Here is a 13,241-nt window from a genome sequence, read left to right on the forward strand (position 1 = left end):
CAGGTTTCAATACAACTGACAGTATGTAAAAGCAGTCATTACCTGTAAGGTTTGATCCAAACTGATTAGTTGCTCACTTTGAATTGTGTGGATGAAAGAGATGCTGAATGGCTATTCTTCAAACTAGTTAGGCTAATCCATTGAACTAGTTATCAGCTATTTGCACAGATAAATTCTACTTTGCCTTGTAGCAGCAGGTTGGCAAATTTGGCACTTTTACTTCATCTATGTCACTATTTCCCAGGTGTTACCCATGCTACAAGCCAAATATAAAGCTGCAGGATTTAGTAACACAAGCTGGCAGGAAAGTGAGTTTCTACACCAAGTCTCAAGAGTTCCTGTTGATGTTCCCAGCAGTTTACAGATTCAACCCACAGCATTCACTGAATGGCTTGGAACAATACATTGCCTTTTTTTTTAAGTTAATTCTGTATTTTTTCCTAACTGATTCCATTTCCAAGTCAGTAACTTAAGCTCTGACTTCTAACAGTGCCAAACGAAATGTGGAAATGGTTAATGAAAGCAAGTGGGGCAAGATAGTACAAGAATGTCACCATTTAGACTGGTAACAAATAAACCCAGTCGCAAAGGAGTTTAGTGGAACATGAAATGCCTGCATAAAAATCTCAATTATTCAAATTTTCAGTACCTCTTTCATGTCTTCCCATTATAGTCACAATGAAAGCAATGAAGCAGAACACCTGATTTGTCATTTGATACTGAAAATGGTTACAAATCACAAAGTAAATTTGATTAATTTAGTTAACCAATGCTGTGTCCAGAAAGATTCTTAGAACCTAGCTTGTAGATGTTTTAACAGAAAGGACAGGGAATCCTTGGGTGACAATTAAACTTTCAAAACTAAGTCTAGAATATAGAATCTTGCTTAAATACAAGGAGAAATTTTTTTTGAAACTGCTTGTATAATACAATCACAAAAAATTACCAGTCATCTTCTGCCTGTTCAAACCTATTTACTGATAGCAACAATTTAAACAAAACAAACATCAGATTTTTACCAGTACTCTGTTACTCATTAAAATCACAATTCCAACCAGCATTTTCAAAACCTTCAATATTTCACAAGAACAGTTCTAGCAATTGACCTTAGGCAATGTTATACAAAGACCAATACAAAACTTAAACATTTTCCTGAGTTGGTTTTTAGTTTGCAATTGTGTGATAAGCTTAAAGCTTGCATATAAACAGCATCAAGAAACTGGGCAGAGTGGTAAAGCTAAGAGAGCGATAATCTCAAATCACTGGAGAACAGGGTTCAATCCTGATCTCAGCTGCTGTGTGGAATTTACACTTCGTGGTGCTGCTCAAATTTTTGTTGAAGTGAGGGCTGTTCAGTTAAATGGCTAATGTAGAATGCCCCTAGTGCATAGATGAGTTGTACAATAAGCTGGGGGTTGGGGGGGGGAAAGATAAGAATGTGGAGAGAATAAAAATGAACTGGCACAAGAGTAATGGTCAGCACTGACTGCATGGGCTGAAGAGCTCATTTCTGTGATATACGACTCCATAACCTTCCTTCAGAAACTTGCTTTTCTAGAAAAATATTAATTTAATTAAATTTCAAGAAAGGGACAGTCTTTGATAACTGAATAGTGACACGTTTGTCCATTTAAATTTGGATACATTTTCTCCTCAAAAACTGCACAATTTTCTGCCATTTCTACCAAACAAGCATTCTGGTACTACAATATAAACTTTTATAAGCATGAAGTCTTATCGCAGATTTAAGCTAAGATAAAATGAAAATTGTTAATCCCATGGAAAGTTTTATTTTTCTGCCATTTGATTTAAAACTGATTATAAAATTTCTTGGCTCTGACAGCACAAGATTCAATATGGCCTCTTCAATCTGACTAGTTACAATAAGAAATGCCAGAAAAGCCACAGCTCAGGGAATAGAACCATCAAGAGGAATATTCTTTCACATCCTTCAAATCATGACAGAATTAACACGCATGTTCATCCAGAAATAATGCTAAGTTAGATATAATCTGCTTAATAGACCAGGATCTGCAGAGTACGATGAGACCAAGAGACATTTTCTCCTTCTAAAAAACATCTATGGCTTTGTCTGAAATGAGAAATTTTCTGTTTTACATATCTTTGGAATTCTCTTGGTTTAGACAATGCTGTCCAAGCACATTTTTGGACACCATGGGATTGGGCGATAGTACAACAGACTCATAAGATCGGCCATGATCTTACCAAGCAACAAAAGTAGGCATGACTAGCATCATAGCCTACAGTACAAAACTATCAAACCATAACACTATAAAGGTGGACCAGCATTAAGGTCAGAAAGGATACAAGGGTACTGCCAGGCTAAAGACTTGCAGTTACGAGGCAAGTCCAGTTAGGGCAGTTGATGTCATCTTTTTATTAAACAAAAAGGAGACAAGGACTAATTTGACTGATGCATGTGAAATGACATAAAAGGTCCAGAGAGTCAGTGTAGTCAATACCAGAGAACAAAGGCAAGTTAATTGGTAATATAAGAGGGTAGTTGAACTAAGACAATTTGATTTACTCTATTCAACAAAAAGTCAGGTCTGAAATTTGCTCCTGCAAAGTGTTGGGAGGAAGAAACCCCAAGGAGAACCCCGAATGAGCAAAGATAAAGTCTGAGGGAAGAATGATCATATCAAAATAAAACTTCTGGGAAGCATGGGACTTGCTGGACTGCAATTTTAAGTACTGATGTAGACCATTCAGTGTTGGGTCACCTGACAGCTTCGGCATCCAGCATTTACTAGTGGCACAGGGGACATCAAGCATGCAACTCTGCTGATCTTCAGATTATTTTAGATGGTGCTAAAAAGTCCTCACTACAGTGCTGAATGACCATGGGGTTAATCATCTAAGCGGGAAGACTTACATTTGAATTGACTTTGCTACCCACACAAAACACTGGAGGAACTCTGAGGTTAGACAGCGTCTATTGAGCAATGAGCCTCAGCTATCTGCAACCCCAATACTGCTGACAAGCTGACACAGGGATTATCAAATAGCCAGGCAAGCCTTGGGTCCAACAGACCTCCAGAAGGACTGTCGCTCTAATTCAGCATTCATTCATCCTGGTCTTAACACTCCAAGCTTGCTTAAAAAAATGTGAAGCTCCAAATTGGCACACGAATTCTGCTGCTTCACTGTTTAGTCAACTTGTTCGTCTGTTCACAACTTTCTGATGCACTGGATGAAAATGCTATTCCTCCTCAGGATAGTCATCTAGCTATGAATAAACACGGTCTAAAAAAAGTAGTTCTACTCCTCACATTCAAGTGACCATATTCACAAATTTTAAGCTGCATTACTTTCTCAGTTCTGGTTTGATTCCATGATGCAATATTCTCTGCTTGGGACATACCTTAAAAGATCCCATTATCCCAGTTAATAAAGCCCAAAAGCAGTACAGAGGAAAAGTGGAAAGGAAGAGCATCAATTAAATCACAACATCTAATTGCAATAAACAACAATAAATGTTTATTGTCTGGAAACAAATATCACTTAACAGAAAACAGAATCAGGAGGTACCCTTATGACCTTGAAAGTCATGGGAAGGTTGAGAGAGTAGTTAAAGCACAAACTGCCAGGACTCAAAAAAAAGGTACAAAAACAGGTAACTTAATTTGCATAAACCACTGTTAAGACCATGACTTGAGTACTGCATTATAAACCTGCTCATCCAATCAGCTATATTTTTTAATTTAGAGATACAGCATGGAACAGACCCTTCCTGCCCAACAAGCTGCACCACCCAGCAACACGCCTGTATTTAATCCTAGCTTAATCACAGGATAATTTACAATAGCCAATTAACTTACTACTGGTGTGAAGATCCTGGCAAGGATACAGAAAATATTTTCTAGTATGATTCCAGGACAGAAAAATTCCTGCTACGGGAGAACTAGAGTTCTAGTTAGAGCAGGAAAGATTTGAGATATTTACGACTGCTTACTTGGTTTAATAACAAAGAAAAACTGTTCCAAGATTCAAAGACCAGAAGACAGAGATTTGAAATTTTGGCATGAGAGATAAAAGCAACACAAAAGAAAAACATACATAGTAGAGACAATAATGAACACTATCTGTCAAGGGTACAGGGAGAGTATCAAATCAGGTCTTTCAAAGAAAATATATCTGAATAGGAATGAGTAATTTGCAGAGCAATTGAGGGGGAGGAAATGGGAGATCAAGGGAATTATTTATAGGATTGTTGCTCTTGGAGCTGGCAAGGGTTTGTTGAACAAAATGGCCACTTCCCTAATAACCTTATTATTCTAAACAGTGGATGCCTTATCCCAAGACCAATTTGAAATTCTCACAAAGGAAATTTGTTCAGTATCTACGCTTAATCCTTCCAAGCCTTATTTCAGTGACATCCTCAATCCACTGAACGCCAATGAGAATAGCCCAATCCTACTCAATCTTTCTAGATCAATCTTCTCAATCCAGGGTCATACCCACTGGGGAAAAGTTATCACTTCACTACTTCCATGCATATCGATCAATGGACAGGGAAAGCTGTTGCAACAGTAAAACATTTTCTATCTTGTAAACAATCTTTTAGTGAAATGCTAGCTCAAGTTTCAATTTTTACGTATTTATTTATTGAGATGCAGTGCAGAATAGGCCCTTCTAGCCATGCTGCCCAGCAACCCTCAATTTAAACCGAGCATCACAGGACAATTTACCTGCCAATTAACTTACCAACTGGCATGGTTTTGGACTATAGGAAGAAACTAGAGAACCTGAGGAAAACCCACACAGTCACAGAATACCACAGACAGACCATACGTTATGAAGAGACCAGAACTGCTCTACCCATATTTATTTCATATCCCCCCCCCCATTATCTATCTGCTAGTTAAAGCCAAATATTATCTCTTCACAATATGATTAGGTAGTAGACATGATTAAAGTTCCTCAGAACCATCTTTTTAAAAACTTCTGTTAACTAATACCAATTTACTAACTTGCGTTTGAATGAGAAGAAAATATGGGGGAGTAATGCATTTGCTATTTTACAATTGGCTCCAGGTCCTAAGGAGTCCAGGAATGTTATTGTTTTCATATCTACTTCTTTTGGAGCTATCTCCAAGTCAGAGACTTCAGGTACAAGACTTGTTCATGTCTCCTCACTATTACAATAAATAATTTACCCTCACTTTTGGTGGATCATAACTTGATATATTTTAGTTTCAACTGGGATGGCAAAAAAGTCAAAAAAGAATCAGTGTTCTGATGTGTACATTTTAAATTCCTGCTTCAAAAGGATCCATGTTTACAGTTGCTCTTCTTTACATAACTCTTTCATCAACAGCCTCTTAATAATATGAGCAATACCAATCACATCCTTTGAGACTATGTCCAAAGTGAAGTTCTATGCAGTTCTGACAATCTACCAAGTTGCTCTTGACAATTTCAGAAAAAGACATCCACCATGCCACTGCACTATTAATTAATCTGAGGCTGGGTGCAATTGACAAATACACCAAAGTGGAAAGAGCATTGAAACTTTAGTGAAATTACATTTTCCAATTTGCTTCTATACATCAATTACATATTTGTATGGATGTATTAAGAGGCAAGGAGAATTCAACTGCAACGGTGCTGATAACTGTCATGCAAATAAATCTGATGTCATCACTTGGATTCCTTATCAATATTTAAAATACCACTTTATAGAATTCTACTTGCAATAAACATTTTTCCTTCCCTGTCCAATTTTTATTTCTGTAGGTCTATATTGAAAATATTAAATCAGAAGCATTATTTTACAAGCATTCTGCTCTATCTTCTTCAAAATTCACAAGAATTTCTTTTGAGCCATTCCTGATCATGTGGCTTGAAAAGTTATCAAGCTAATAAAATCCAAACAGACCTGGATGTTACATGACAATCAGAGAAACAAATTATTCCTTGTATATTAAGTACACCTCTAAAACACTATTACTGTAGAATACACAGATATGACAAGTCAAAACCATGTAGCATTAAAATCCTTAAAGATCAGGGTTTTCAAACAGCTGCTATCGAAGTTTAATGTGGGCTAATAAGCATTCTGGACATTTTCTACAAGCCAACATTAGAATGACAGGCAATAAAGAATGTAATTTAAAACCATGACACTGCAAGCTTTAGTATTTCTCAAATCTCTAGGAACAAAAGTGCTTAATTCAGTTGAGCACTGCTAGGTGCTCTTAGAGATGTGTTATGTTAAACAAATCATTTGGACTGAAGAAAGAATCCAACTTTGAAGACGCTTTTGTAGAAACAAGCATGGTCCATTGGGCAGACAAGTCCAAGCCCTTGCAGACTAAAAAAAAAACAGCCTGTAACCTACTTCCCCCTACAATTAAACACCAAAAAAACAGCTGAAGAGATCCAAACAAATACAAATGTGCAAAATGACTTTTGCTCTGCCACTCTCTATAGCTGTAGGACAAAAAAAGACAAAAGACTACATGAACTTTAAAACTGTAACAAAAAGTCAAAGCTAATATCATATACAAGATAATTTCAAGATAAAATCTTGACAATTTCTGATAGTTTACACTTAACTCATTATTGCACCCTCCTGCATCAAAATGTGAAAAAATACTTATGTATACTTGCCAAAATAATCCAGATTTAAAAGAGACTGCGTTACATACATATGAAATATTAAAAATGAAACTGAAGCCTTTTTCTCCATTTTACAATTGAAAATGTAATCTTCCAGACTGTATTTCAAAGCAAATAGAATACTGACCATGGCGGAATTAATGAAAGGAAAGTTAATGAAAATAAAAGGAACAACAACAAACTCACCAAGATGAAAAGACTGAATCTTGGGACTGAAATGAAGAAACAAGATGGGGCCAATCACCATTCATAAATCAGTGCTGAGTTCAATCTAAGCCTTCTGCAACTGGAAATTGTGCTGGGGCACATTCTAATGGAGAACTGGGATTATAATGTTTTCCTTCTCTTGTACCTCAAACTTCCTCCAGTGGATTTAGAGCTTCAAATTGATCATTCTAAATCGCATCAGTTATCCACATTATGTTAAAAAGCTGCAATGACTCAGAATTAAGATTTAAAATTCCTTTCTTAGAAGATTTACACACTCCCTAATAAAATTTCAAGTAAGCAACTGCTTAAAGCACTTGAAAGTAAAGAAACACTACATACAAGTCTGAAATCAAAACACCACACTGAGGATATTTAAGCAAGTGGGCAGAGTCTCAAAGTAAAATATCACGGTGCCTGCAGGAATAGCCATACCTCATTATCATTTTAAAATCACCGACTATCCTGGAACATGGAAAATCTGTTTGCTTTGTTCAAGAACTTCTGCTCACAATTCACATGCAATTTTAAGCATTCCAGTCTAATGTAATCCCCAGACAGAAGTTTATTCATCACACTGGACTGTGAGCAGAGTTCTCCAAATGAGTCTCAGAAATGATTTAAAAAACCCAGTAAGTGAAAAGCAAATGAAAGATCAGTTGAGTTAAACATGAAATATCCAAGATCATTAAGCCTCTCCATAAGTGACTTACAAGTAAAAATGCATGTAAATCTGAAATCATAATGAAAATTTCTGGAAACACTCCAGTATGTTCCCTATTAATAACAAGATAACATTTTAGTTCAATCATGCTTAATTATCTTATGATTCTATTCAATAAACATTTACTTGCTTCGAAGTTATACATTACCAGTTTATTAAAAACCATTAACATCACTTGCAGCAAAAACTGCTGAAATCCAGAGCAATGCAAAGTTAGTGGGCTTGTGTGTTAGCACTTTCATTGTGCAAACAACTCCCAGGATATAAATCATGAGGAGCTGGCAGCAAATAGCTGTGGTCAGAGAATACCATAAGACATTGGTGCAGAATTAGGCTATTCGGCCCATTGGTCTGCCCTGCCATTCCATCATGGCTAATTTATTACCTCTCTCAACCTCATTTACTTTCCTTTTCCCCATAACCTTTGATGACCTGACTAATCAAGAACTATCCATCCTCTACTTTAAATATACCAGATGACTTTTAACTAAGCAATTATGTTTTTAAAAAAGGGGGCCACTGGACTACAAGGTAAATCACACTTTCCTTTCTCTTAAAACAACTCAGATTACTGGGAGGGAAGATAGGCCAAATAGTGTCATTCTGATATCAAAATTTCAAGGCCATATTTAGAAACCACATGATGGCTTTGCACAGGAATACATTGCAAGCATAGATTTCAAACTGTACACTAAAAAAATCCATATTTTAAATGCCATGAGTATTTTTTTCTTTTGAAAGAACAATTGTAATTTTGTGGCTGCTAACTCACAAGATAAGGGTTGCTCAAAGACAACATTTGCAATATCCCAAAACAAGCAACCACTTGTTTTCACAACACCTAGTCACCTCTTGGCTTCCTTAGAAATATTAATCTCAAACCAAATTCTCTCATTATCCTTGCCTCTGATTTCAATAATTGATATTTTTCAGGTTTAGTGTGTCAAACAGGCAAATTTAATCCTTCAATGACTGCTTGCTTTTAAAGTAATATCTATGCACTTTACACTAATAAGATGTATGGGGCATGATTATATATTTGAATATATGGAGGATAGCTTGAAATTAATCAATCTTTGCCTTCAGCTTTTTGTTCATAAGTCTATTCTTGTTGACTGCTTGGGTGCGATTTGCTGACAGGCCTTGGCTTTCATTAATTCAAAAGAAGGTTTCATTTGGTCACATGGTTTACTATCATTTTCTTGTTGAATTCCCTCCAAACCTGAATACACTGAATATCAAACCTTGTTTTCTATTGCTTCCTTGTGGTTCGCCACACTAACTCAGGATTTGTATCTTAATGACAAGAATCAATATAATGCTCAGGATGATTCCGTCTGAAACATTATTCAAGATGACACAGCAACGTTCAAAAATTATTATTCCTTAGAATGAGAGATCTGAAATTTCAACTCAATAATTTAGTTCCAAAAATGTTTCATTTAGGGGGAAAAAACCACAAGTATTTAAAACTATGCAGAAATAATGGACAATGCAGACAAAGGGACTGAAATACACTATGACCAGTCAAGATATGCCCACATAAATTTGTATCCTCATTTCAACTTTACACAAGCTCTAGATAAAAAGGAGGTTGGAGGGAGTGGAAGAGAAAGAACATCTCACCTAAATGCATAAATTCCTCAGTATTTTACCCTCAAAAGGTGGTTTAAAAGTTATAAAGAAGGCAAGGCAGCAGCTATACTTTATTAGGAGTTTGAAGAGATTTGGCATGTCAACAAATACACTCAAAAACTTCTATAGTTGTACCATGGAGAGCACTCTGACAGGCTGCATCACTGTCTGGTATGGAGGAACTACTGCACATGACCAAAAGAAGCTGCAGAAGGTTGTAAATCTAGTCAGCTCCATCTTGGGTACGAGTATACAAAGTACCCAGGACATCTTCAGGGAGTGGTGTCTCAGAAAGGCAGCATCCATTATTAAAGACCTCCAGCACCCAGGGCATGCCCTTTTCTCACTGTTACCATCAGGTAGGAGGTACAGAAGCCTGAAGGCACACACTCAGCAATTCAGGTACAGCTTCTTCCCCACTGCCATCTGATTCATAAATGGCCACTGAAGCTTTGGACACTACCTCACTTTTTTTTTTATATACAGTCGGACCTCCATATCTGCAGATTCTGCATCTGTGGATTCAACCAACTGTGGATCGAAAATATTCGGGAAAAAATTCCAGAAAGTTCCAAAAACAAAACTTGAATTTGCCGCGCGCCAAGCACTACGCTGAATCCACACGAAGTGATGTGCAAGCATACCCTGCTGTAGCCTCCCACCATTTCACAGATCCTCAGTCTCTCTCCAGCACTCATTGTTCGAGCATTGTTTGCCTCGCATCTCGTTCGTTCGCTAGCTGTGTTGTGAGCGAGAGAAAGGAGTTTAAGGCTGGTAAGGGATGGCTGGCTAGCTATGTAAAGCGCTACAGCCTCAAGAACTTAAAAATCAGGGGAGGATCGGCATTGGCTGATGCCGAGGCAGCATCAGCATTCCCAGAAGAGCTACGATGGTTGCGTCTGTTCTGAACACCTTGTCATTATTCCCTAAACAATACAGTATAACAACTATTTACATAGCATTTACATTGTATTAGGTATTATAAGTAATCTAGAGATGATCTAAAGTATACGGGAGGATGTGCGTAGGTTATATGCAAATACTATGCCATTTTATATAACGGACTTGAGCATCTGCGGATTTTGGTATCCGCGGAACAACCCCCCGTGGATACCGAGGGACAGCTGTATACAGTATTTCTGCACATTTTTTAATCTATTCAATATACGCAATTGATCTACTTGTTTATTTATTATTATTATTTTCTCTGCTAGATTATGTATTGCACTAAACTGCTGCTGCTAAATTAAAATATTTCACGTCACATGCCGGTGATAATAAACCTGATCCTGATTTTCTCTCCATATGCTCAAGTGTATCAGCAATTTCCAAAACATCCTTGGACATTCTCTAAACAGCCCAATCAGCTGTTAGATCTAGCTCACAATTGTCACACTCAATATCGTGTTTACATAGTAACATCGTCTCACCCTCTGAACAAAAATAATCTCCTTTTATTTACACTGCACTGTCATAAAGAATGAAAACCTGCAGAAAAAGACACTTTTGAATGCAGGTAATAGTCTCATCCAAAATATCCAGCTGGAAAGAATGCACAAAAGAAACTGGTTTTTGAAAAGGATGTAAACATTTTGCACTGACATCCAAGTCAATTGCTGGCAACTTCAGCAAATCTGTGTCAAAAATTATTGTAAATCATCATTTTACATCCTCCTACCCACAGCTGCACACATTAAAATATTCAATTTGATGAATGAGATGGGAGAGAACAATTTTCACATGAATTAGTTAACTGTGATCAGTCTGTGGAAGTTTCAAACTTCTACAACTGTTTAAATCATGAGATTAACAAAAGTGTAGTAAACCATATTAAAGATGTAAAACAATTTGATTCAATTTCAAAATAGTCAATCACTTCTTGCAATCACTACTTATGATCAAACTCCAGATAACAGGTCACAAATGACAAAACTTTTCTTTGGAGATTTACACATGTATAAGCTAGTTTATTTACTAACCATTGCAACTATTTGAATAAACTGCACCACATCCCAAAAGTTAAGAGATAAACTAAATTCCCTACCACGTCAAATGCCCAGAACGCCAGTAACTTTGAAATTCTGTTTCTCCTATTCTCATCCCAGGCATTCAGGTCGATTTTCGTTACACAGCATAACACTTCACAATCTGCACATTATTCCTATAACATGACTGCTTACATAGAAAATCAAATAATCTAACAGGTTAACAGTTATGTTTTAACTGCTAGTTAGAGAGGAAACTTAATTTGGCTAAAAGTGAAATCGCTCTTCCTGAAGAAAGCCTATTTTTTTTTTGTTCAGGGTCTCAACTAAAAGGAGGTTCTGATAATACAGCACTGGCTCAAACTGATGTCAAATTGTATTACCTACATGCTTATGTACTGTACTTATCCACTACATGAGCCAGATGCACGTTTATCTTATGCAGAACTGACAAAAATCACACTCGTGTTCAAAATGCAAAACAAGAATAACTCCAAAATGAACATTACTAATTACACTAAATGCTATTTCAGAATTCTAATCCTACTCCGGGGACAATGATGCCTGAAACAACACTTGCAGCATTTTGATCTACGTGTGTACACAGTGGGCAATTCTAGGATAAACGACTGAGACCCAAATCACACTCACATGCTCATTTAGAACAAACTTGGGAATTTCCATTCAACATCGAAACTGCCATTTCATCTGAAAATTACGTCTCAAAACTCCGTTACCAAATAGACGAATAGCTAACGCAAAGCGGGGCTTCTAAAATCAGTTTTCCAAATCTATTTACGCTGCCTACAAGTGTCCACTCAGACAAAATGACGGAAGGAGTTCAAACTTTCCACCCAGAACACGAAAGGGAAAACACAAGGGGCGTTCAGAGCAGAGTCGACTCTTGAAAGACGAAGAGGAAAAGAGCTGGCGTGGAGCCGAGGAACAATACAGAGCGTGGGGAAAGGCTGTTGCATCTTCTTTGGGACAAACTATTGAACTCGGTCTCGTCACACTGAAGCTTAACAGCGAGGCGAATATGAACGCTGGACCGGGTAGGGGGGCGGAAGAGAGGGGGTGGGCGCGGTTCATTTTACACCGATGGATGTCCTCTCCCCACACCTTCGTCCCAGAATCCCAAATTGTTCCACAGAGCCCGAGACCGAACCCCGACTTCTCACCTGTCCTCCGAGTCCATGCGGCTGAGCGGCTCGCCGTCCGACGAGTTCTCCAAACTCTGCCTCCTGTTGCCGGAGGCCGGTGCTGCCGTCTCGTCCCGTCCGCGCTGGTGCTGCTGTTGCTGTTGTTGCTGCTGCTGTTGCTGGCCGCCCCTGGCTCCGGTTCTGGACGCCGCGTTCGCCGCCTGCTGGTGCTGGGGGCCGCGGACCGGGCCCTGGGGCCGGTGCGTGTTCGGGGACGTGGGCTGTCCGCTGGCGGAGTGGGCACGGGCCCTGCGGGGACCGCCAGGTTCGCTCTCTTCTTCGTCGTCCTCGTCATCCTCTTCCTCCTCGTCGTCTTCCTCCTCATCCTCGTCATCCTCCTCCACCGGCTCGTCATCCTCGTCCTCCTCCTCCTCCCGCCGCCGCCGCTGCTTCGAGGCCTGGCAACGGCCGCCGCTCTTCGCTTCCGCGCGGCAGCTCTTACCACCTGATGCCACTACCGCTGCACCGTTCAGCAGCGCGGCTGCCGCAGCCGACTGCTCGCTCTGGGCGCCGGGGGACAGGTGAGTCTCAGCCAGAGGAACCGCGGGGCCGCAGGCGGCTGACGGAGCGGCGGCTGCGGCCATTTCTCAGCGCGGCTACAGCTTTGGCGGGTCACGTGCCGCGCCTGCGCTACAGAGCACGACGGAGGCCCGGCCGCCAAGGCCGACCGCGAAACGCTTTCAAAACAGCGTGGCCAGGCGGGCGGCGAGGTGAGATGTGAGCGAGGAACCTTTAAGACCATCCACAATTTTGATCAAGACTTGCCCAGTAGTTATGGCAACAGGCAATAAGTGTAATTAATCGGAATTAGTGACCACTTGTGCAACTTTTTATCAAATGATA

At 39.1% G+C, this 13,241-nt stretch overlaps 1 protein-coding gene across 4 annotated transcripts in view; it reads right to left on the reverse strand.

Annotated features, from left to right (window-relative positions):
- Positions 1–13,020, reverse strand: part of aebp2 (AE binding protein 2) — an 87,330-nt gene extending 74,310 nt beyond the window's left edge. For all 4 annotated transcript variants that reach the window (XR_012101409.1, XR_012101408.1, XM_073066140.1 and 1 more), the window contains exon 1: positions 12,378–13,020. Coding sequence is in view for 2 of the 4 variants with exons in the window: in XM_073066140.1 (XP_072922241.1) it covers positions 12,378–12,982 (605 nt within the window). In the remaining 2 variants the exon portion in view is untranslated. The remainder of the gene's footprint in view (positions 1–12,377) is intronic.
- Positions 13,021–13,241: the final 221 nt, after the last annotated feature.

This window comes from Hemitrygon akajei, chromosome 14, assembly GCF_048418815.1.
Source record: "Hemitrygon akajei chromosome 14, sHemAka1.3, whole genome shotgun sequence".
Classification (NCBI taxonomy): domain Eukaryota; kingdom Metazoa; phylum Chordata; class Chondrichthyes; order Myliobatiformes; family Dasyatidae; genus Hemitrygon; species Hemitrygon akajei.